This window comes from Pristiophorus japonicus, chromosome 1, assembly GCF_044704955.1.
Source record: "Pristiophorus japonicus isolate sPriJap1 chromosome 1, sPriJap1.hap1, whole genome shotgun sequence".
Classification (NCBI taxonomy): Eukaryota; Metazoa; Chordata; class Chondrichthyes; family Pristiophoridae; genus Pristiophorus; species Pristiophorus japonicus.
The window spans coordinates 530,490,613-530,517,321 of record NC_091977.1 but is presented as its reverse complement, the minus strand read 5'-3'; the positions used below and the strand labels follow the sequence as shown (position 1 = coordinate 530,517,321).

General features: G+C 46.7%; 1 protein-coding gene across 3 annotated transcripts in view; it reads left to right on the top strand.

Annotated features, from left to right (window-relative positions):
- The window catches only part of LOC139277917 (intermembrane lipid transfer protein VPS13B-like), a 1,209,249-nt gene that overhangs the window by 966,092 nt on the left and 216,448 nt on the right, over window positions 1–26,709 (top strand). For all 3 annotated transcript variants that reach the window (XM_070896555.1, XM_070896554.1, XM_070896561.1), the window contains exons 34-35: window positions 6,463–7,171; window positions 21,604–21,741. In XM_070896555.1, coding sequence (XP_070752656.1) covers window positions 6,463–7,171; window positions 21,604–21,741 — 847 coding nt within the window. The remainder of the gene's footprint in view (window positions 1–6,462; window positions 7,172–21,603; window positions 21,742–26,709) is intronic.

Below are 26,709 nucleotides of genomic sequence, written 5' to 3'. Positions count from 1 at the left end.
AGGGTATAAGTGTGTTAAAAAGGCAAGCCTGAAGGCTCTGTGCCTCAATGCGAGGAGTATTCTGAATAAGGTGGACGAATTAACTGTGCAGATAGCAGTTAACGGATACGATGTGGTTGGCATCACGGAGACATGACTCCAGGGTGACCAAGGCTGGGAACTCAACCTCCAAGGGTATGCAACATTTAGGAAGGATAGACAGAAAGGAAAAGAAGGCGGGGTGGCATTGCTGGTTAAAGAGGAAATTAATTCAATAGTAAGGAAAGACATTAGCTTGGATGATGTGGAATCGGTATGGGTGGAGCTACGGAATACCAAGGGGCAGAAAACGCTAGTGGGAGTTGTGTACAGACCTCCAAACAGTAGTAGCGATGTTGGGGAGGGCATCAAACAGGAAATTAGGGGTGCATGCAATAAAGGTGCAGCAGTTATCATGGGTGACTTTAATATGCATATGGATTGGCCAACCAAACTGGAAACAATACGGTGGAGGAGGATTTCCTGGAGTGCATAAGGGATGGTTTTCTAGACCAATATGTCGAGGAACCAAGTAGGGGGGAGGCCATCTTAGACTGGGTGTTGTGTAATGAGAGAGGATTAATTAGCAATCTCGTTGTGCGAGGCCCCTTGGGGAAGAGTGACCATAATATGGTGGAATTCTGCATTAGGATGGAGAATGAAACAGTTAATTCAGAGACCATGGTCCAGAACTTAAAGAAGGGTAACTTTGAAGGTATGAGGCGTGAATTGGCTAGGATAGATTGGCGAATTCCACATGTTCACCACCAGAGAGTGGTGAAACTGTGGAATTCTCTACCACAGGAAGTTGTTGAGGCCAATTCACTAAATATATTCAAAAAGGAGTTAGATGTAGTCCTTACTACTGGGGGGATCAAGCGGTACGGCAAGAAAGCAAGAATGGGGTACTAAAGTTGCATGTTTAGCCATGAACTCATTGAATGGCGGTGCAGGCTTGAAGGGCCGAATGGCCTACTCCTGCACCTATTTTCTATGTTTCTACATAAATGCAAGTCTTCCTTTTCTTTATAGATATTTGTTAAAAAGCACATACAGGTACAACCTCCAAAATCCAGAAACCTCAGGATCGAGGCCATTCCGGCTTTCGGGTTTTTCCGGATTTCGGAACAGAAATCCGATGCCCTGAATCCGGAAACCCCTGGGTCGGGTTTTTCCGGATTTCGGAGACGAAATGCGAAGTCCCAAAATTTGGCTTACAGTGCATCCGTAGTTAAGAAGAAAAAGAACGCCCAGGAAAAATCATGTTGCAGCCCTTGGAACAGCGATAGGTATGAAGACCTGCAAAAAAGGTAAGTTAAAGTTTATATTTTTGAATTCTTTTGTAGCGATTCGATAGTTAAGTGTCTCGTGAATGTATTATGATTTTTAAAAAATTATTTTTTGCAATTTTTTTTGTGCTTGCTGATGGGTTGGGTGGGGGGAGATTATTTACAGAATAATCGGTTTTAGGAACATTCCGTTTATTTGGAACTCCGGATTTCGGAGGTTGTACCTGTATTATGTATTTTTATTAACTTATAGCCTTTTCTCCTTCCTCCCCAGTTTGTGATGTAAAATTCCCCCATCCAAATTGGCACCTAGACTACCTTTGTGTCGTGCTTGCTTCCAGTATTCTTCCTGCTTTGACTTCAACTGATTATTATTGAGTGCATGAGCAGACCATGGATTATTTGTTACCTGCTTTTTCCAACCTTTACACAGAAATGTCTGTTAATGGCCGAGATCGGAAACTTGCTTATTTGAAGTCCTTGAGCTTCAACCCACATCTAACAATTCCATGACATGCGGTTCTTCTTTTAGCGAGTATATTGTATCATCAGAGTCACGACGTAATAAGCTGTGTACAGCAATACATTATACAGAAATATTTGGGAAAGGTAATGCAGTGGGCTAAGGCTCTAATATGAGTATTCACTAAAGACCTGTTAAAAGAAAGAACAACTTGCATTCATGTAGCGTCTTTCACAACCTCTGGGTGTCCAAAGCATTTTACAGTCAGTGATGAGGGGGTTGACTTATGAAGGTAGGTTGGGCCTATACTCATTGGAGTTCAGAAGAATGAGAGGTGATCTTATTGAAACATATAAGATAATGAGGGGGTTCGACAAGGTGGATGCAGAGAGGATATTTCCACTCATAGGGGAAACTAAAACTAGGGGACATAGTCTCAGAATAAGGGGCTGCCCATTTAAAACTGAGATGAGGAGGAATTTCTGCTCAGAGGGTTGTAAATCTATTGAATTCTCTGCCCCAGAGAAATATGGAGGCTGGGTCATTAAATACATTTGAGGCGGAGAAAGACAGATTTTTGAGCGATAAGGGAATAAAGGGTTATGGGGAGTGGGCAGGGAAGTGGAGTAGAGAGTCCATGATCAGATCAGCCATGATTTTATTAAATGGCGGAGCAGGCTGAAGAGGCCAGATGGCCTACTCCTCCTCCTATTTCTTTATGTTCTTATGTGCTTGCCAGACATTAATGGATGCAGTACCATTTGTCACAAAATTGTACCACAAAATTGCCAGGTATTTCTGGGTCACTGTTGTAATGTGCATATAGCAAGGTTCCACAAACATCAATGAGATAAAGGGTGGTTGAGGCCAATGAGAACTCCACTCCCCTGCTCCTCTTCAAAAGTGCCACAGCATATTTTACCTGCAACTGAGAGGGCCTCGGTTTAAAGTTTAAATTTGAGCGACAGCATCTCCCAAAAGTACAGCAACCCCCCAGTTTTTGCACTGCAGTGTCACTTGAGATTACGTGGCCAAGTTATTGAATGGGGTTTGAATCCACAATCTTCTGACTCTGAGGCGAAAGTACTGCCCCGTGCGAGGACCGACACTTGTGTGCCAAATTCTCGAGAGTCAGTCATGCACTTTCTGATCAGTTCAAGAGCAGTACTTCAGGAGGCTGGGATGACTCTTATTTTTCAACCAGGAAATAGTTATTGATGCAGGAGGGATGGAAAGTTGGGGAGAAAAGGATTTTACAAGTTGCGATGCAAAAATAACACCGATATGTGGATTTAAAAAATAAAGATATTCTGAATTTTAATTTGTTTAATTACATTTGATTGATTTTCCCTGCACATTAATGAATGCAAAGGTAATTAAAGGCACTGGTGACACTTTTGGCGTGCAAGGTGTGTTTGTTATATGCCACTTCTCCCAATTTTCACACTTGCTCTATTAAAGGCATGGGGCCAGATCTTTCTGGAGCAGGGCAAGTTGCACGCTGTTAATTAAACTTTTTCCTGTACCATTTAGTTCAAAAATTCTTTGTGCTGTGCCATAACTTTCTGGAAATGCAAGCTGATAATGGCATGACGAGGGCACTGGGTCATCTAGGACTTAAGTGCACGACGGGACCAACACACTATCTCATAAGCAATGAGATTTAAGTATTGAGAAAGAAATAGGGCAACGACAGAACAGGAAACGGAGTGAATTAAAGTCAAATCATGTACAGATAGAGAAATAAATAGAGGGAATCGAATACGACCAGGGTGATCTGGACTAGTTTTGATCGCCTGGATGGGTCGGAAAGGAATTTTCCCAGATTTTTTCCCCCAATTGGCCTGGGTTTTTACCTCTCCCAGGAGATCACGTGGCTCAGTGTGGGGGGGTGTCGCAGTTGTGTGGGGCGGACTGGTTGGGCTGGGTGCTCTTTACCTTTCCGTCATTATTCATTGTTCATAGGTTTATATGTAACCTTCAGGGCTGCTGACCGAGGGCCATGCAGCTCTTTGTCGGCCGGCGCAGATACATTGGGCCGAAATGGCCTCCTGCACTGTAGACTTCTATGTTTCTATGAAGGAAAGATTGGATTAAGAGAGAGAAAAAAGGAGAAAGAATTGAAAAGTAAAAACAAGATTATCAATTTTATTTTTTTTAAATCTCAAGACCAATTCACTACCTGAAGGAATAAAACTCTACAAATTGTTCACTTTCTGGGCGAGAGGGCGATTGGCATTTCATTAACAATTATCAAGACGTTAAAAGGGTACTTACACTATAATTACCAAGGGTACTTACACTATAATTCATGTGGTGTGTTTAATGGGCAGTTAATGTGCAAATGCAACAACTTCATGAAACTCACGGGGAGATGCCGTTTGTGCGAAGCAAACAGCTAAGCGGCATATAATTGAACAGGAAATGCTGCAGATGCGTAACTTATGGCATATCTCTTAATCCCCTGAACTTGACAGCCAATTTGCACATTAATATCAGCTTGCGTCATTAACGCACAGTTATTTTTCCAGCACGATCCGGCCCATTGATTCCTTGCTGGGCTCCGGTTCCCCGCAGACTGGCTGCCATCCAGTACTTCACCCAAGTGGCAATTCGTCAAGTGCTGGTAATAAGGGCCAGAAGACTCGTCAATAGTGAGGGGTGTTACAGCTGAACCCAGTTATGTCATCATCAGAAGTCCAGTCTTGCATACGTCCAGCAGAAATATCGGAATAGGAGTAGGCACTCAGCTCCTCGAGTCTGTTCTGCCAGTCAATTAGATCACGACTGACTTGTATCTTAACACTCTCTCTACCCACCCTGGCTCCATAACCCTTAATACCCTTGGCTGATAAAAATCTATCAATCTCAGTATTAACATTTTCAATTGACCCCTAACCTCAACAGCTTTTTGGGGGGAGAGTCCAGATTTCCAATATACTTTGTGTGAAGAAGTGCTTCCTGACATCACCCCTGAACTGGCCCAGCTTTAATTTGAAGGTTAAGTCCCCCTACCAGAGGAAATAGTTTCTCTCGTCTACCCTATGAATTCCTTCAATCATCTTAAACACCTCAATTAGATCACCTCTTAATCTTCTATACTCAAGGAAATTAAAGCCTCATCTATGTAACCTGTCTCGTAATTTAACCCTTTTAGCCCCGGTATCGTTTCAGGGAAATCTGGTGATGGCTTCTTTTGATAAATAACCTTACAACATACATCGTGCTTCACTCAAAACCCTCTGCTGAGCAAATACTGCTATTTACAGTGACTTAAATTAATAGAAGAGAAAAGCCGCAGTACATAGATCATTGGATAATAAAAGACACTGTGTTAAAGTAAAAATGTGAGATATTGACATCCAGTCGGGAGGAAAATGCAACATCCTCACCGACACCTGGGAGTCCCTGGCCAAAGACCGCCCTAAGTGGAGGAAGAGCATCCGGGAGGGCGCTGAGCACCTCGAGTCTCATCGCCGAGAGCGTGCAGAAAACAAGCGCAGGCAGCGGAAGGAGAGTGCGGCAAACCAGTCCCACCCACCCCTTCCCTCAATGACTGTCTGTCCCACCTGTGACCGAGACTGTAATTTCCGTATTGAACTGTTCAGTCGCCTGAGAACTCGCTTTTAGAGTGGAATCGAGTCTTCCTCGATTTCGAGGGACTACCTATGATGAAATGAGTATGGTAATATTTCTGGACAACTTCGCTGTTACTGATGTTACTATCCAACATGAACAATTGCAGTTCACCTTTAGATGGAAGCTTACATATTATTAGAAAGTTTTTATTTTTACACTTTTCAAAATTAATGGGCTCTAATTTGCCGAGGCAAGGCACCTATCGGCATCTGCCATTAGTTAGACTTGTGCGTTTAGGTTTTTTAATTTTTTTGAGTGGCAAGTTGCTGAAAGTGCGAGCTGATAACGGTGCAGCAAGGGAAAACTGGGCAGCTGGGACGTGAGTGTTCAGGGCAAGCAACAGTGTATCTCCTTAACCAATCAGATTGAAAGATTGTGCAATTAACAGCGCAAGGACTGAGAAGGAAGTATAAATTAGAGTGGTGAATTCCATGTCAAGTCAGGTACAGAAAGAGAGGGGGGAAAAAGATTGGATTAAGAAAGTAAGAACAGGCACATAAAGGAAAAATAATATTAGAATTTAAAATTTGACTTTTTAAAAATCTCCAACAACAATTAAAACCTGAAGGAATGAGATTCACCATTTGTATTAATTTTCCGAGGTTGACTGGCAGTAATTCAAATTGATCACGTCGTTACTTAGACTGGAATGGACAAGACTTAACTTCCTGTGGTGAGTTTAGTTCATATCTACTGTGCAAGTACAGCAGCTTTACACTCAATGCATTCTGATGGTGAGGCAGACAACGAGATATTGTTTTTGAGAAACGAATGGCTGGGCAGTGCAACTCGGACAGCAACTTTGAATATTTGAGTTTAACTGTGCTTCTTCTCCTCACCTGACATTGCTGTACAATTTGCGCATAAATAACAACGAGCGCGATTAGCACCAGTTATTTTGGCAGCAGAATGTGGGCCATTAATGTTCTTGAACAACATGCTGTGTCGACTCTTATGCACGACTGACTTAGTCTTTTATATCTTCGCTTATTTGCAAGCCAGAAATTCCAGTATTCCGCTAATATATGTAACTCTCGCATCTTATCATTGCAGATCTGTCAACAAGAGCAGAATAAGACCTCCTCTCAAGAAGGAACTCCTATGGACACTTCCTCACGGCACAGTGGAGCCCAGGACAGTGGTATCGGGAGTGACAGTGCACGAATCCGAATTGTTCAAATTGAACAACAGAGTGGAACCAGTCACCACCGCCTTGCAAGACCTTCCCGCCAGTCTTCCATTGTGAAGAATTTAAATTTTATTCCGTTTGATCTATTTATTACAGCCAGCCGTACCTCACTGATGACCTACTCTTTTACAGTTAGCTCCAAATCGAAACCCCAACCAGAAAGCCAACAGCAGAAAGAGAGCGACAAAGTCGGCAAGAGTACATTAAACCTGCAAAATGCCGAGGCCACTAGCCCGCCAGAGAGCAAATCAGGTCAGCTGGGCATCGCAGTGCTGACAGCTGAGGATCTTCTGAATAGCAATGTCCCATTGTCCACAGGGAAGGTTACCAGTCACTTGTCACTCGAGAGTCTCCACACGCCAAGCAGGTCATCAGCTCGACAAGCTCTGGGTGTCACCATCGTCCGACAGCCGGGCCGTCGAGGAGCAAATGATCTTCAGCTGGAGCCCTTCCTATACCTAGTGATATCCCAGCCTTCCTTGTTATTGAGCTGCCACCACCGAAAACAGAAGGTCGATCTATCGTTTTTTGATGCCACATTGAAAGCTGTCCCGCCAGACTACAAGTGTATGGGTAAGAACACTTCCCAGCTTCAAAATTCATCTTGTGTTACCTGTTGATTTTTCTCACTCTCATTTCGATGGCACCTCCCAAAACCCGCGACCTCTCCACTTCCATCATCATAGGCAGTCCTCGAATTCGAGGAAGACTTGCTTCCAATCTAAAAGTGAGTTCTCAGGTGACTGTACAGTCCAATACAGGAATTACAGTCACTGTCACAGGTGGGGCAGACAATGGTTGAGGGAAAGGGTGGATGGGACAGGTTTGCTGCACGCTCCTTCCGCTGTCTGCGCTTGATTTCTGCATGCTCTCGGCAACGAGACATGAGGTACTCAGCACCCTCCCGGATGCTATTCCTGCACTTAGGGCGGTCTTGGGCCAGGGATTCCCAGGTGTCGGTGGGGATGTTGCACTTTATCGAGGCTTTGAGGGTGTCCTTGAAACATTTCCTCTGCCGTGTAGGAGTTCCGAGGAGAGCGCTACCTACCACCTAGAAGGACAAAGACAGCAGGCACATGGGAGCACCATCACCTCATAGAAACATTTAAAATTCTGACGGGGTTAGACAGGTTAGATGCAAGAAGAATGTTCCCAATGTTGGGGAAGTCCAGAACCAGAGGCCACAGTCTAAGGATAAGGGGTAAGCCATTTAGGACCGAGATGCGGAGGAACTTCTTCACCCAGAGAGTGGTGAACCTGTGGAATTCTCTACCACAGAAAGTTGTTGAGGCCAATTCACTAAATATATTCAAAAAGGAGTTAGATGAGGTCCTTACTACTAGGGGGATCAAGGGGTATGGCGAGAAAGCAGGAATGGGGTACTGAAGTTGAATGTTCAGCCATGAACTCATTGAATGGCGGTGCAGGCAAGAAGGGCCGAATGGCCTACTCCTGCACCTATTTTCTATGTTTCTATGTTTCCCCTCCGCGTTACACGGCATCCTGACTTGGAAATATATCGTCGCTCAGTCAGAATCCTGCAACTCCCTCCAGGAGTGTGGGATAACCTTCACCACACAGACTGCAGTGGTTCAAGGCAGATCAACACAACCTTCTCAAGGGCAATTAGGGATGGGCAATAAATGCTGACCTTGCCATTGATGACCACATTCCCAAGAACAAATATTAAAGAATTCACCTCTCACCCCTCCTGACGACCACAAACAACAACCTATATCTATTCATAAAAACAGAAAATGCTGGAAATACTCAGCAGGTCAGGCAGCATCTTTGGTGAGAGAAACAGAGTTCACGTTTCAGATTGATGACCTTTCGTCACAGCTTCGAAAATGTTTCCAATGTAACAGGTTTTAAGCAAGTACAGAGGCAGGGAAAGGGGGAGGAAAGAACACAAAGGAAGGTCTGTGATAGGGTGGAAGGCAGGAGAGATTAAAACAGGTGATGGTGCAAGGCGAAAGGAGATGGTAATGGGATAAGAAAAGAAACAAAACATAAGAAATAGGAATAAGAGTAAGCCATATGGCCCCTCGAGCCTGCTCCGCCATTTAATAAGATCATGGTTGATCCGATCATGGACTCAGCTCCACTTCCCCGCCCGCTCCCCATAACCCCTGATCACTTAAGAAACTGTCTATTTCTGTCTTAAATTTATTCAGTGTCCCAGCTTCCACAGCTCTCTGAGGCAGCGAATTCCACAGATTTACAACCCTCTGAGAGAAGAAATTTCTCCTCATCTCTGTTTTAAATGGGCAGCCCCTTATTCTAAGATTATGCCCCCGAGTTCTAGTCTCCCCCATCAGTGGAAACATCCTCTCTGCATCCACCTTGTCAAGCCTCCTCATAATCTTATAATCTTTTCGATAAGATCACCTCTCATTCTTCTGAATTCCAATGAGTAGAGGCCCAACCTACTCAACCTTTCCTCATAAGTCAACCTCCTCTTCCCCGGCATCAACCTTGTGAACCTTCTCTGAACTGCCTCCAAAGCAAGTATATCCTTGCGTAAATATGGAAACCAAAACTGCACGCAGTATTCCAGGTGTGGCCTCACCAATACCTTATTTAGCTGGGTTTAGAGGAGGGATAAATGGGAATAGCAGAATCATCAGCAACTGCTGCCATCTGGAAAATTGGGGGCAGAGGTTATGGTCAGAAATTGGTGAACTCAGTTTTGAGTTCGGAAAGCTGTAAAGTGCCGAATGGAAAGATATGACTGATCCTCGAGCTTACATTGAGTTTCAACAGTGAAGGAGGCCGATGACCGAGAGGTGGGAGTGGAGCAGAGAATTAAAGTGACGACATCTATTAACATGGACAAAACGGTATTGTGACTCTTAACATGGAGGTAGATTGGCAACAAGGTTTTCTCTCTCTTTTTTTGTTAATATCTTAATTAATTTGAGCTTTAAAAAACAGTCAATTAGTCCTAGGAGGAGAAATTGGCCTCCTTTGTGCCTCCTGTTAGCGCCAACAGCGTACCGACTGGGCGTGGTGGAAGTACTGACGCAGGTGAACTTGCATGTTACCCCCCCTCCGATTTCCTGTGCCCCGGAGATCATGACGTCTTCCGGTGCTCAGTGCCCCGTTATCGCCCCGGATCGTAATTTCGCTTCCACCCCCTGCAGCATCGCGTTGAGCTAGGCCGGCCGCTTGGGGAGCGGTAATTAATGACATTGGTGGTCAGGTAGGCCAAAAAAAAATGTCACCCCACTGTGCTGGTTTTTAAATTTTTCTAATGCCGCAAGTGAGCAGTCTGCACTCTGTTAGATGACAGAGGATGGGACAACCTTTGATCTGGCCTGGAGGAGACGAAGGTTGAACAGGCTCCCATTAGTACCGCTCCAACGGGGAGCTTGTTGAGAGTGAGTTGGAGCATTGCAGCGAGGAAGATCGAGAAGAGCATTGGCGCTTGACCCCGGTCCGGACGTGGATTGGGTCTGTGGTGGATCCGTTGGACAAGATCACGGCTTGCATGGGGCAGCCGAAACGGAGGAGAATGCTCCATAGTCCCTCACGGTTGACAGTGTCAAAGGCCATTGTGAGGTCAAAGAAGGCCATGTACTCTGTTGCTATTCTTGGCGCTGTTCCCTGCCTTTCTCTTGTAGTTGTCGTGTGGTGACGATCATGTCCGTTGTACCCCTTAGTGGACAGAATCTGCATTGTGACTCTGGGAGGAGCTCTTCAGCCACAGGGAGAAGACGGTTGGAGAGGATTCTAGCGATGGCTTTCCCAGTGGCCGACAATGGGGAGATTCCTCTGTAGATGCCGCAGTCGGACCTGTCCCCTTTTTTGAACCTGGTCACGATTACGGCAGCTCTGAGATCTCCCAGCGTGCTCTCCTCCTTCCAGATAAGAGAGATGAGGTCATGCATTCGTGCCAATATGGCTTCTCCGCCATACTTTAGTGTCATCCAGATAGTCCCCATCCTATGTCATCGAACTAGAGTATGCGGATGACGTTTGCGTCTGCGCACATTCAGAGGCCGAACACCAAGCCATCGTCAACATCTTCAAGGCGTACGAAATCATGAGCCTGACACCAAACATCCATAAGACAAAGGTCCTCCACCAACCTGACCCCGCCACACAGCACTGCCTCCCCGGTCATCAAAATCCACAGCGCAGCCTTGGACAATGTGGACCATTTTCCATACCTTGGGAGCCTACTACATAAGAACATAAGAATTAGGAACAGGAGTCGGCCATCTAGCCCCTCGAGCCTGCTCCGCCATTCAAAAAGATCATGGCTGATCTGGCCGTGGACTCAACTCCACTTACCCGCCCGCTCCACATAACCCTTAATTCCCTTATTGGTTAAAAATCTATCTATCTGTGATTTGAATACATTCAATGAGCTAGCCTCAACTGCTTCCTTGGGCAGAGAATTCCACAGATTCACAACCCTCTGGGAGAAGAAATTCCTTCTCAACTCGGTTTTAAATTAGCTCCCCCGTATTTGGAGGCTGTGCCCCCCCTAGTTCTAGTCTCCCCGACCAGTGGAAACAACCTCTCTGCCTCTATCTTGTCTATCCCTTTCATTATTTTAAATGTTTCTATAAGATCACCCCTCATCCTTCTGAACTCCAACGAGTAAAGACCCAGGCTACTCAATCTATCATCATAAGATAACCCCCTCATCTCCGGAATCAGCCTAGTGAATCGTCTCTCTACCACCTCCAAGGCTAGTATATCCTTCCTTAAGTAAGGTGACCAAAACTGCACGCAGTACTCCAGGTGCGGCCTCACCAATACCCTGTACAGTTGCAGCAGGACCTCCCTGCTTTTGTACTCCATCCCTCTCGCAATGAAGGCCAACATTCCATTCGCCTTCCTGATTACCTGCTGCACCTGCAAACTAACTTTTTGGGCGCGGTCAACTTAGCTTGCTTCAGTGAACTTTAGAATGGTCAGGATGGCCGAGCGGTCTAAGGTTCTGTGTTCAGTTCAAAATCTATCCTGAAGACAAGGGTTCAAATCCCACTTCTGGTGTTTACCTAAAAGAGTTTCATGCACAAGGAACAAGGACCCCCAGGTCCCTCTGCATCGCAGCATGTTGTAATTTCTCCCCATTCAAATAATATTCCCTTTCACTTTTTTTCCCCAAGGTGGATGACCTCACATTTTCCGACATTGTATTCCATCTGCCAAACCTTAGCCCATTCGCTTAACCTATCCAAATCTCTTTGCAGCCTCTCTGTGTCTTCTACACAACCTGCTTTCCCACGAATCTTTGTGTCATCTGCAAATTTTGTTACACTACACTCTGTCCCCTTTCCAGGTCATCTATGTATATTGTAAAATCAGCATATCTGGCATGAAGCTTATGGTCTACAGGGCTGTAGTAATACCCGCCCTCCTGTATGGCTTAGAGACGTGGACCATATACCGTAGACACCTCAAAGTGCTGGAGACGTACCACTAGCGCTGCCCCCGCAAGATCCTGCAAATCCACTGGGAGGATAGACGCACCAACATCAGTGTTCTCGATCAGGCCAGCATCCCCAGCATCGAAGCACTAACCACACTCGACCAGCTCCATTGGGCGGGACACATCGTCTGAATGCCCGACACAAGACTCCCAAAGCAAGTGCTCTACTCGGAACTCCTACATGGCAAGCGAGCCCCAGGTGGGCAGAGGAAACGTTTCAAAGACCCCCTCAAAGCCTCCTTGATAAAATGCAACATCCCCACTGACACCTGGGAGTCCCTGGCCCAAGATCACCCTAATTGGAGAAAGAGCATCTGGGAGGGCGCTGAGCACCTCGAGTCTCATCGCCGAGAGCATGCAGAAACCAAGCAGAGACAATGGAAGGAGCGTGCGGCAAACCAGACACCCCACCCACCCTTTCCTTCAACCACTGTCTGTTCCACCTGTGACAGAAACTGTAATTCCCATATTGGACTGTACAGTCACCTGAGAACTCACTTTTAGAGTGGAAATAAGTCTTCCTCGATTTTGAGGGACTGCCTATGATGATGACTCTGTTCGAGTGCGTGGATCGCAGGTGATGTCGCCGACCAGTGGAAGCCTTACCTTGCAGCGATCTCGGCATTGGACCTTCCCTTTAAGGGAGGGAATGAGCCTGTGATCCCAGCAGCGCTGCACTGGACATTGTGTGGCGCTCTGCCACTCCCGCCCCTCTTGCTCCGTTACATGCTCCAAGTGAAGTGGTAGCGCTTGATTAAGTGCTCCACCTCCCTTCAGGAGCGCGAAACCGGAAGTTCGCATCCGCTGGAATTGTGTAGCGACCAGCGATACTTTTGTGCTCCCGCAAAAGTTGTCGCCCCAAACGGGGCGCTTCACAATTTGTAGCCTCTAGTCTCTTCCACACTGCATGAGGATGATTCTCATAGTTCAATAGCATATTCATACTATCTAAGCTCATTAAGTACGGCTACATGGTGAGATAACATTCTCCAACTAATTTTAATATATAGGGAAATAATCTGTCAAATGAACCATTTAAAGTTACGCGTCAATTTTTTCTCTCGTTGCTCCTATCCTGAAGATGATAACTCATGGTGGCCGATAACTCCAAAAGCACCAAAAAATTTGAAATGGCACGCAGTGCAGATCGGTACAGACAGGATTGCGGAATATGGTGCGGGCAGCAGAATTTTGGATGAGCCGAACCTCTTGGAGGTCTGTCAGGAGAATGTTGGAATGGGTCTCCTGGGGGTTACAAAGGCATGGGCCCTGATAATAACTGCGAGGTGGGAAGGGAGCAGGAGCGGGGGGGAAAACCCCGAAGTACAGGTTTCCCGGATGACTTGCCGAATTGATTGGCAGGATCTGATTCCATTTTTTTCCTTCTCTCGTTTCCCGGATGCAGCCAGCCAGATTGAGAGGTTGTCGGGTGGGTTGGCCTGCAGCTCCAGGCGTCTGCCAGGGATCTGCCACTGGGAGAGGGTCAGACATCGGGAGGGGAGGGGAGGGGATCGGACATCGGGAGGGGAGGGGATCGGACATCAGGAGAGGGTCGGAAATCGGGAGAGGATCGGAAATTGGGAGGGGAGGGGATCGGACATTGGGAGAGGGTAGGACATTGGGAGGGGAGGGGATCGGACATTGGGAAGGCACATGCCATCGGGAGGGAATGGGATCGGGAGGGGAGGGGATCGGACATCGGGAGGGGAGGGGATCGGACATCAGGAGAGGGTCGGAAATCGGGAGAGGATCGGAAATTGGGAGGGGAGGGGATCGGACATTGGGAGGGGAGGCGATCGGACATTGGGAGGGGAGGGAATCGGACATCAGGAAGGCACATGCCATCGGGAGACGGTCGGACATCGGGAGAGCGTGTGATGGGCAGCGAATGTGGTGGGTTGTCGGCTGATCGAGAGGGTCCGATCATGGGGTGGTTTAGGAGTAAGCTTGGGCGGCCAGGGGGAATCACTCCTGCTCCTCCTGGCCCACTAGAAGTGCTGGAACGTAACTTGCGTGTTCCATCCAACTGTTCACGCCTCCCTTCGGTTTCCGGGTTTCCTGAGACCTGGGAAACCCGTCTGGCCAGCCTTACATTAAAACTGAGGTAAAATGTGAGGCGCACAGCCTCATTACAATATTTCAATTCGGGACCCGCCTCCGCTTCGCAGGTTAGTCGCCCATCCGCAGTCCGCCTCCGTTAAAACCAGAAGTGAGCGCATTATGGTCAGCTTTCCAATTTTTTAACTATCTCCCTCCACCTCCCGGCCAGCCTGCAGGCTTAAAATCCCCTCCCCCCCTCCCACTCTCCATGGTCTTTGCGAGGATTTCAGCGATAGATGGAGCTGTGGTGGTGGTGGGCGATACGACCAAAGTAAAAGTTGCCAGTATTTATGATGGGGTTAGAAGCTGAGCTATGGGTCAAACAGATAAGTCATTATTTGTAATACACACGTGGCACTTTCAGAAAGCCTTTTGTTCATACACGTGACGATCCTCGTTGAAGTCATGTGTCCAGAAAAATCTTTTTGGAGGGGCACTAAGACTAGTGGCAGCACAGAGCTGGCCTGTGTAAACATTGTTAACTTGCATCTGTGTCCCAAGCTTCATCTGGTCACTGCTGTTATGTGGGAGTGCTGGAATTTGCCAATATTTACTGAGCATAACCCACAAGGAAAATTTGAAAACCACTACTGCACGAATTGAATCTATTGCATGAAACGAGGCCATTTAGCCCATTGTGCTGGTGCTAGCTGTTCAAGTGGAGCTGTCTATCTCGCTGTTTTTTCCACTTTTATTTTATATTTATCCTTTCGTGAGCATTTACCGTAATAAAGAGCGTACTTTGAGAAAGTTACTGATTTAAAAATGACTGCTTAGTTACACTGATAGATATCTGGTCACCACATTACAGAAAAGATGAGATTGCACTAGAGAGGGTACAGAGGAGATTTACCAGGATGTTGCCTGACTCGAGAATTTTAGCTATGAGGAAAGGTTGGATAGGCTGAGGTTGTTTTCTTTGGAACAGAGGAGGCTGAGGGGAGACTTAATTGAGGTGTATAAAACAATGAGGGGCAGAGATAGAGTGGATAGGAAAGACCTATTTCCCCTAGCAGAGAGGTCAATAACCAGGGCATAGATTTAAAGTAACTGGTAGAAGGTTTAGAGGAGTCGAGGAGAACTTTTTTCACCCAGAGGGTGGTGGGGGTCTGGAACTCACTGCCTGAAAGGGTAGCAGAGGCAGAAACCCTCATCGCATTTAAAAAGCACTTGGATGTGCACTTGAAGTGCCGTAACCTACAAGGCTATGGACCAAGAGTTGGAAAATGGGATTAGGCTGGATAGCTCTTATTCAGCCGGCACAGACACAATGGGCTGAATGGCCGCCTTCTGTGCTGCAAATTTCCATGATTCTATGATATAGGTGGGACAGTAGCCTGCATTGAACATAATACAGATTTATGTCAACAATTTAGTAAGAACATAAGAAGTAGGAACAGGAGTAGGCTATCTAGCCCCTCGAGCCTGCTCCACCATTCAATAAGATCATAGCTGATCTGGCCGTGGACTCAGCTCCACTTACCCGCCCGCTCCCCATAACCCTTAATTCCCTTATTGGTTAAAAATCTATCTATCTGTGATTTAAATACATTCAATGAGCTAGCCTCAACTGCTTCCTTGGACAGAGAATTCCACAGATTCACAACCCTCTGGGAGAAGAAATTCCTTCTCAACTCGGTTTTAAATTGGCTCCCCCGTATTTTGAGGCTGTGCCCCCTAGTTCTAGTCTCCCCGATCAGAGGAAACAACCTCTCTGCCTCTATCTTGTCTATCCCTTTCATTATTTTAAATGTTTCTATAAGATCACCCCTCATCCTTCTGAACTCCAACGAGTAAAGACCCAGTCTACTCAATCTAACATCATAAGGTAACCCCCTCATCTCCGGAATCAGCCTAGTGAATCGTCTCTGTACCCCCCCTCCAAGGCTAGTATATCCTTCCTTAAGCAAGGTGACCAAAACGGCACGCAGTACTCCAGGTGCGGCCTCACCAATACCCTATACAGTTGCAGCAGGACTTCCCTGCTTTTGTACTCCATCCCTCTCGCAATGAAGGCCAACATTCCATTCGCCTTCCTGATTACCTGCTGCACCTGCAAACTAACTTTTTGGGATTCATGCACAAGGACCCCCAGGTCCCTCTGCACCTCAGCATGTTGTAATTTCTCCCCATTCAAATAATATTCCCTTTTACTGTTTTTTTTTTCCCAAGGTGGATGACCTCACATTTTCCGACATTGTATTCCATCTGCCAAACCTTAGCCCATTCGCTTAACCTATCTAAATCTCTTTGCAGCCTCTCTGTCTCCTCTACACAACCCGCTTTCCCACTAATCTTTATGTCATCTGCAAATTTTGTTACACTACACTCTGTCCCCTCTTCCAGGTCATCTATGTATATTGTAAACAGTTGTGGTCCCAGCGTGAATCTCTGTGGCACACCACTAACCACCGATTGCCAATCTGAAAAGGACCCATTTATCCCGACTCTCTGCTTTCTGTTAGTTAGCCAATTCTCTATCCATGCTAATACATTTCCTCTGACTCCGCGTACCTTTATCTTCTTCAGTAACCTTTTGTGTGGCACCGTATCGAATGCTTTTGGAAATCCAAATATACCACATCCATCGGTTCACCTCTATCCACCATGCTCGTTATATCCTCAAAAAATTCCAGTAAATTAGTTAAACATGATTTCCCCTTCATGAATCCATGTTGCGTCTGCTTGATTGCACTATTCCTATCTAGATGTCCCGCTATTTCTTCCTTAATGATAGCTTCAAGCATTTTCCCCACTACAGATGTTAAACTAACCGGCCTATTGACCTGCCTTTTGTCTGCCCCCTTTTTTAAACAGAGCCGTTACATTAGCTGCTTTCCAATCCGCTGGTACCTCCCCAGAGTCCAGAGAATTTTGGTTGATTATAACGAAGGCATCTGCTATAACTTCCGCCATCTCTTTTAATATCCTGGGATGCATTTCATCAGGACCAGGGGACTTGTCTACCTTGAGTCCCATTAGCCTGTCCAGCACTACCTCCCTAGTGATAGTGATTATCTCAAGGTCCTCCCTTCCCACATTCCCGTGAGCAGCAATTTTTGGCATGGTTTTTGTGTCTTCCACTGTGAAGACCGAAGCAAAATAATTATTTAAGGTCTCAGCCATTTCCACATTTCCCATTATTAAAACCCCCTTCTCATCTTCCAAGGGACCAACATTTACTTTAGTCACTCTTTTCCGTTTTATAGATCGGTAAAAGCTTTTACTATCGTTTTTATGTTTTGCGCAAGTTAACTTTCATAATCTATCTTTCCTTTCTTTATTGCTTTCTTAGTCATTCTTTGCTGTCATTTAAAATGTTCCCAATCTTTTAGTTTCCCACTAACCTTGGCCACCTTATACGCATGGGTATGATTTATCTGGGTAAATTGTTGCATGGAAAATACTTTATCAGTCACATAACACAATTCTTGGCAATCAGGAAACTTCAGAAAGAATATGATGGGAAATGGGGATAGATTATATAGTATGGTTGGGAGCAGTAGATTCAGATTTGTGAATCAGACCGCAATAGATGCGAGGTGAGTATTCCACATGATAGGTGCTTAAGATGTGCGTAGGATTGTTGATCCTACAAAAGTGTGAAACGAAGAACGATATACTTACGTGTCTCAGAAGCGACTCCTGAAGGACAATAGAATTTAGCAATGACATGACTTGTTAATTTTCTCAACAATTGAGAAAGTGTTTGCATATCTACAGACATATGTAAATGTTTAATATATACTGGGTACAGTATCATGGTGGTTATGTCACTGGACTAGTAATGCAGAAGCCTGGACTAATGATTCAGAGACAAATCCCACTACGGCAGCTGGGGAATTTGAATTCCGTTAAATCTGTGAAAAAAAGCGAGGTCAGTAATGGTGACATTGGGCCCAAGTTTCGAGCCGCGCCTAGAACGGCGCAGTCCCGACCTGGACGCCCGTTTTTCGCGCCACAAAGTGCGCCTAAAAAAAACCTCCGTATTCTCCACCTCCCTGCAGGTTCTCTGGCCCTCGGCGCAGCGCAGCAGGAGCTGTAGGGGGCGAAGCCAGGTTCCTGCGCTGAAAACAGTGCCGGGACCTCTGCACATGCGCGCTACAGTGAGCACGCAAGTGCAGTAGCTCCAGGCACCCGAAACTGTGTGGGAGGGGCCCGAAGCACGCAGTCCCTAGCCCTGGCCGACTGGCCTCACTGGGGCTGTGTGCATAAGGCTCCTCCCACAGCCAGCTCCTGCTTCCTCCCGACCCGACTCGACTCCCGCTTCCCGCCCCCCGCCCCCGGACCGGACCCGACACCCGCTCTTCCCCCCCCCCCCCCCCCCGCCCCCGGACCGGACCCGACACCCACTCTCTTTCCCCCCCCTCCAACGGGACCCGACACCCGCTCTCCCCCCCGCCCCTGGACCGGACCCAACACCCGCTCCCCCCCCCACCCCCCCGCCTCCGGGCTGGATCCGACCTGACCTCCCTCCCCCCGACCCGAACCGAACCGACCTCCCTCCCACCACCCCCCCCCGACCCAACCCAACGCCACCTACCTGTAAATCTGGTGCTGGGGACGGGCCCTGCCCGAAGTCTCGGGCCCGGCCCGTTCAGCCTCCTCCCCCAATCTCCTTCCCCCCCCCCCCCCCCCCCCAATCTCCTTCCCCCCCCCCCCCCCCAATCTCCTTCCCCCCCCCCCACCCAATCTCCTTCCCCACCCCCCCCAATCTCCTTCTCCCCCCCCAATCTCCTTCACCCCCCCAATATACTTCACCCCCCCCCAATCTCCTTCACCCCTCCCATCTCCTTCTCCTCCCCCCCATCTCCTTCTTCTCCCCCCCATCTCCTTCTCCTCCCCCCCATTTCCTTCTCCTCCCCCCCCATCTCCTTCTCCTCCCCCCGCAATCTCCTTCTCCCCCCCAATCTCCTTCCCCCACCCCCATCTCCTTTCCCCCCCATCTCCTTTCTCCCCCCCATCTCCTTTCTCCCCCCCATCTCCTTTCTCCCCCCCATCTCCTTTCTCCCCCCCATCTCCTTTCTCCCCCCCATCTCCTTTCTCCCCCCCATCTCCCCCATCCCTCCCCCTTCTCCCCCATCCCTCCCCCTTCTCCCCCATCCCTCCCCCTTCTCCCCCATCCCTCCCCCTTCTCCCCCATCCCTCCCCCTTCTCCCCATCCCTCCCCCTTCTCCCCCATCCCTCCCCCTTCTCCCCCATCCCTCCCCCTTCTCCCCCATCCATCCCCCTTCTCCCCCATCCCTCCCCCTTCTCCCCCATCCCTCCCCCTTCTCCCCATCCCTCCCCCTTCTCCCCCATCCCTCCCCCTTCTCCCCCATCCCTCCCCCTTCTCCCCCATCCCTCCCCCTTCTCCCCCATCCCTCCCCCTTCTCCCCCATCCCTCCCCCTTCTCCCCCATCCCTCCCCCTTCTCCCCCATCCCTCCCCCTTCTCCCCCATCCCTCCCCCTTCTCCCCCATCCCTCGCCCTTCTCCCCCATCCCTCCCCCTTCTCCCCCATCCCTCCCCCTTCTCCCCCATCCCTCCCCCTTCTCCCCCATCCCTCCCCCTTCTCCCCCATCCCTCCCCCTTCTCCCCCATCCCTCCCCCTTCTCCCCCATCCCTCCTCCTTCTCCCCCATCCCTCCCCCTTCTCCCCCATCCCTCCCCCTTCTCCCCCATCCCTCCCCCTTCTCCCCATCCCTCCCCCTTCTCCCCCATCCCTCCCCCTTCTCCCCCATCCCTCCCCCTTCTCCCCCATCCCTCCCCCTTCTCCCCCATCCCTCCCCCTTCTCCCCCATCCCTCCCCCTTCTCCCCCATCCCTCCCCCTTCTCCCCCATCCCTCCCCCTTCTCCCCCATCCCTCCCCCTTCTCCCCCATCCCTCCCCCTTCTCCCCCATCCCTCCCCCTTCTCCCCCATCCCTCCCCCTTCTCCCCCATCCCTCCCCCTTCTCCCCCATCCCTCCCCCTTCTCCCCCATCCCTCCCCCTTCTCCCCCATCCCTCCCCCTTCTCCCCCATCCCTCCCCCTCCTCCCCCATCCCTCCCCCTTCTCCCCCATCCCTCCCCCTTCCCTCCCCCATCCTCCCCTCTCTCCCTCTACTCCCCTCCTCCCCCTCCCCTCGCTGTCAGAAGCACAGACACTGACAGACAGAGAATGAGAGACACACAGACAGACAGAGAGATAGGAAACACTGACAGAGACACACTGAGGGGGGCATCCCAGCACGCTGTTGGAGTCGGTAAGTAGAAAATGTTTTATTTATTGATTTTTATTTGAAAAAAATTATTTCTTCTTAATTTTTTTTGATTGATTTATTGATGTATTTATCATTTATTATTGATGATGGCTCTTTATTTGTAAAACTGAAGTGTTTAATGTTTGTAAACTTCCCTTTAAACACCCCCCCACCATTCCCTACGCCTGATTTGTAACCTATGCCTGATTTTCTAAAGTGTAGACAAGGTTTTTTCGAGCGTAGTAAAATCTTCACTTACTCCATTCTAAGTTAGTTTGGAGTAAGTTTTCACTCACGAAACTTTGAAATCAGGCGTAAGTGGCCGGACACGCCCCCTTTTGAAAAAAAAATTCTGTTCCAAAGTGAAACCGTTCTAACAGACTAGAACTGGAGCAAACTAAATGGTGAGAATTCCGATTTTTAAGATACTCCGTCCTACAGTTGCTCCTAAAAAATCAGGAGCAAATCATGTGGAAACTTGGGGCCTATGAAACTACCGAATTGACGTAAAAACCCATCTGGTTCACTAATGTCCTTGTGGGAAGGAAATCTGCCATCCTTACCCGCTCTGGCCTATATTTGACTCCAGACCCACAGCAATGTGGTTGATTCTTAACTGCCCACGCAAAGGGTGGCTCACCACCTCCTCCTCTCGGGCAATTAGGGGTTGCTGGTCTTCCTAGCGACACCCACATCCCGTGAACAAATAAATAAAAAATATATATATATTTATTCATTCTATTCATTCCTTTGGAAATGAGACAAGCCCTTTGCCATTTAAGATAGCTGTACTGCACTTTGTGTTCAGTATTGCAGAGTCTTCAAGGTGACGGTAGATGCCAACATGTTCTATTACTGCTGTCCTCTTGGAGGTTCTGGCATTGCTTTGCATGTTCTCACTATGTGAGCAGATGAAAAAGGAGAGTTCCATTTATTCTAAATCAAACAAATTACCTGGCGAGGGGAAAATTGAGCTGATTTGTAATGAATTTGAGATTAGTTTTATCTCACTATAACGCAAACAGTTTTGTTGTGCAATTCAACGCGAAGGCAAACTCAATTTATATTTTATATTAAACACGAACCTCCAGCGGATTAGCTTTTTGCAAGGAAAATTATTTTCACTGGGAAAAATTTTATAACTGGCATCTAATTTGACAATGCGCACTTCAGTCTGTTCAAGAAAAAAAAAGAGAGAAGAGTGATGTAATATGTGATTTAATTTTTGTTTGTTGTAGATCCTGGGAAGACTCTCCCAGAAGCGCTGGACTACAGTGTGTTTTGGTTGCAGACTGTTGCTGGGGACGCCGATCTCAAAGCCGGCATTCCCCCTCCGCTCATCTCTTTGCAAATCAAAGACTTCCTCAATGGGCCAGGTAAGAGCATCAGACTTCACCTTACCAGTGGCCCCGTGCTTTCTGATGGCCACTTTGTGCGATCTGAATCACGGGGGGGAAAAATAAAAATGGGGGTTGGTTACAGCAGCAAAGTCTGAGAGCTTACCATTTGTTAAAATACGTTCTCGGAAAGCCCAGCTTTTGATTCCTTCAAAATCGTGCACATGTCATCATCATAGGCTGTCCCTCGCATCGAGGATGACTTGCTTCCACACCAAAAAGGGATGAGTTCACAGGTGTTTCAATGAGGGACCTGATATTTCAGGTCCCGAACTGCATCCTGAAGGGTGGAAGATGCCTGTGCATGGATTTTTTTTAACATGTGGTGGCCGTTGCACACCAGCCACCTCACGGGCTTGACAGAGCTAGGTCTTGGTCCAGTGGCAAGGATTACCCAAGATGACTGGAGACCAGCTCTGCTGCACGGACCTAGTGCGCACACGTATCGCACAGTGTGGGCTGGCCCGCGTTGCCCCTAGGCCCTCGCCACATGTACGACTAAAACGCTACTCGGGCAGCGGTGCTCCCTTCATTGTCTTGCGCTCGATTTTATGTGGTGCAAGCTGGAACGGTAATCCTCAAAGGATTGAGTGAAGATTTTAAAATTTACTCAAGTGAACTGTATGTTGTAAACAATTTGTCAATTGGCAGGCGAAGGAGATAAACAGATGCAATTTAGCAGAAACCTAATCTCGTAATTCAAACACACAGGAAGCCCAGCAGTCATTCTGCATTATAAAAAGCTGAGTTCAATGACAGCTAGTAGCTAGACAGTGAAACCGCTAATGAATGGGTAATGGCAGGATATGGTAATGCACTTGATACCACATGAAGGGGCTATTTTTCCATACATTTGGCAAAGGCAGCAAACATATATTTTTTCCAGATTGAGGTAACAGGATACTAATGTCAGTGTGTACACGTTATAGTTCCTGCAGGAAATGGCGCTAGCAACACCCAGACCTGGACGATAAGAATGCAACGGTGTATTCTGCAAGGAAAAGGCCAATTATTGGCGTATCTGTGCAGGTTATAAATCGGTGGTGTAAGCCCGTCCATCATTCTGCCGGGCTTGAAATTCTTGTAGTTTAAGGTCCTCCACGGCTTACTTTAGTTTATTGCTAGCTGGAGAGACATAGCTTTATATGGGCCTTCAGAAAATAGCAATAAAAAAATTATGTTGGCATCCTGTATGCTTAAAAAATAGTAGCATTGTGTTACCATTCTGGCAAAAAAAAGGGATTATTTGCTGTATCCAAAATGTTACACATAACATAATTCAAATAAAAGTTCTGCTGCCTGTTTCCCCTCTGCCATATAAACTTGCATGTGATTGATTGAGCCCCCGTCCCACACTGGTTCAGGATACCAAATAAGTATTTCTTCAAGAGATTCCTGAATTTAGCAAAGGATATAATTCCGTCCATTAACAAGGTCAGTGGTTTCTCGAAAACCTGCAGCATAATGTGACCAGAAACCCACTAGACCAATAACTCCGGCAGGTGATAGATTAGTTGGAACAAATTGCAACCATTATGACCTGGCATCCCTGGTTTCTATCAAGTCGTTTTTTTTTTTGAGAAAAAGAAAATGTCGTCATTTTTACACAGTGGTTGGCCCAGCAGAGCGCCTATAACAGGTTAATTTGAATCATATGAAGTGTCACTGGCCTCAGCTGACACGAGCTTCATTCCATGTGTGAAACTGTAATAAATCCATTCCCAACTGAGACAAATCCCCAATGAGTAGGTGAACTAATCCAGGCCTCATACTGGCATGCTGGCCCTCCATAATTTGAAGCAGGGCAACCTAGTCCCATTGCAAAAAAAAAAGCTATAGTGAAGGAGCATTAGATCAGATGCACGCTGAACCTTCATTCAGTTCAGATGTGTGCCACAGATATGGCATCGTATAAATTTAGGAATTTGCCCAATTGATCCCAGTTATACAGTGTTTCTAACCATGCTGACACTGTTTGAAGTAATCATCTTTGATTTAAAGAGAGTTGACATGTGAAAAATTGAGTTCATCAAAATGTTGCAATGTATTCAGGCCTTTATTTTAAATTAACTTGAGGTCACTTGTTAGTGCAGTACATTTTTATTAATAGATTTTTATGCTTCCAGAGACAGTTGTTTGACATTGCTACAACAATGTAATTCAGCACCAATATCCGTGTTTCTGCTGAGGAATATGAGAAAACACCTTCAAATGAAAATATATTTGCTATCACATTAACAGCAACAATTTGCATTTCGTAAAACGCCTTCACAGGAGCATTATCAAACAAAATTTAACACCAAGCCACCACATAAGAAGTTTTTTGTTAACCAAAGGTATTAAGGGACATGGGGCAAAGGTGGGTATATAGAATTAGGTCACAGATTAGCCATGATCTTATTGAATGGCGGAATAAGCTTGATGGGCTGAATGACCTCCTCCTATTCCTGTAAAGATATAAAAGGACTTTTTTTTTTAAAGAGTATAACGATAACCTTTGTCTCAAAGTGTGCCTGCATCACAAAATTACATCATTCAGTGCCATTGAATACTACTGTGAGCAAGATTGAAGATGAACTATGTGACTAAAAAAATTACATTGAAGGTTGTGTCTTTTCAATCTAGCCTCAACTTGGAAAGATGGTCTTTCCTGCTATTTCACCGCAGTGTAATTTTTTTATTCGTAGTTTCATTTTTAAAGATTTATTTTGCTCAGACAACCTTTCGGGCAAATTACCAACAAATGCAGTTTGTTTCAATAACAATTATGACTTTATTGCATGATTAGTAATGTGTATCAGAACATAGAATGAGAGTTAACTAGCAAGAAATATAAAACAGATTGTAAGAGCTTCTACAGTATGTAAAAAGAAAGAGAGGAGCAAAAGTAAACATGGGTCCCTTAGAGGCTCAGACAGGAGAAATTATGGGCAATAAAGAAATGGCAGAGAAAATAAACAAAATTTTGTAACTGTCTTCACAGTAGAAGACAAAAATAAACAATACTGGGGAACCAAGGGTCTGATGTGAGTGAAGAACTTAAAGTAATTAATATTAATAATTAATATTAGTAAAGAAAAAGTACTGGAGAAATTAATGGGACTAAATAAATGGGACTAACAGCCAACAAATCCTCTGGACCTGATGGCCCACATCCTAGGGTTTTAAAAGAGGTGGTTGCAGAGATAGTGGATGCATTTGTTCTAAGCTTCTAAAATTCCATAGATTCAGGAAAGTGGATTGGATGCAAATGAAAGGTGCGTTATCCATCAAAATTTGACACTGTGCCACATGAGATATTAGGACAGGTGAGCTATTCAAGAAAGGAAGGGGAGAGAAAACAGGGAACTGCAGGCCAATTACCCTGACATCAGTCATCGGGAAAATGCTGGAATCCATTGTTAAGTAAGTGGTAACAGGGCACTTAGAAAATCAAAATATGATTAGGCAGGGTTAACATGGTTTTATGAAAGGGAAATTGTGTTTAACAAATCTTTTGAGGATGTAACTAGCAGAGTAGATAAATGGGAACCAGTGGATGTAGTATATTTGGATTTTCAAAAGGCATTCAATAAGTTGCCACATGAAAGGTTGTTACACAAGATAAGGGCTCATGGGATTGGGAGTAATATTTTAGCATGGATAGAGGTTTGGTTAAAGGACAAAAAATAGACAGTAGGAATAAACGGGTCATTTTTAGGTTGGCAAGCTGCTACAAGTGGGGTGCGCCAAGGATCAGTGCTGGGGCGTTATCTATTTGCAATCTACATTAATGACTTGGATAAAGGGACCAACTGTAATGTCTCCAAGTTTGCTGACGATGCAAAGCTAGGCGGGAAAATAAGCTGTGAGGAGGACACAGAGTCTGCAAAGGGATATAGGCAGGTTAAGTGAGTGGGCAAGAAGGTGGCAGATGGAGTATAATGTGGGAAAATGTGAGATGATTCACTTTGGTAGGGAGAATAGAAAAACAGATAATTTTTTAAATGGTGAGAAACTATTAAATGTTGGTGTTCAGAGAGATTTGAGTGTCCTTGTATATAAAATACAGAAAGTTAACATGTAGGTGCAGTCAGCAATTAGGAAGGCAAGTCTTATGTTGGCCTTTATTGCAAGGGAGAAGGGGTATTTGTAGTAAGCAAGTCTTGCTGCAATTGTACAGGGCTTTGGTAAGACCACACCTGGAGTACTGTGTATAGTATTGGGGCTCGAAATTCAGTACCGCCGGAAAGCTGGTGCTCCCCCCCACCTTTTTGGGGCCATTAGCACCCAAATTTTTTTGTGGCTGGGCCACCTCATTCAGCTCCAAAAGTGGACAAATGGGTTCCAGCGCTAATGAACCCTTCTAAAGTGGATTTTTCAGCGGTGTGGCAGTCTTAATTTGAGCATGATCACCACTGAGAAATTCAGCATGCAGATAAGGGTTTCTAATGAGCCAGCTGGTCGGCCAGGGTTTGCAGCAAGGCCCTGAGGGGGGAAGAATGGCTGCTGTAAGAGGTGCAAGGAGAGCCAACAGGTTCACTGATATGGAGCTGGAACCACTGATGGACGGTGTGGAGGACTGAAGAAGAATAATGTTTCCTGACGTGGGGAGACCTGGCAGACCGCCAGTACATAATGGATGGAGGGAGATTGCAGGGGAGGTATCAGGCACCTCCACATATATGAGGATGCACCCTCCCAGGAGGGTGCTGGCCAGTCTGCACCCGGCCCTTCCAGGGTGGCAATGGATCAATGCCTCCTAGCTCTACGGCGTCGGGGATCCTCCTCCTCCTCCTCCTCCTCCTCCTCCTCCTCAGATGGTACTGCTGGTTCGACCTCCAGCGGCTGTCCCCTCATGATAGGCAGGTTGTGCAGCATGCAGCAGACCCCCACAATTATGGAGACCCGTTGAGGAGACTACTGCAAGGTGCCACCAGAGCAGTCCAGGCACCTCTGCTAAGGATG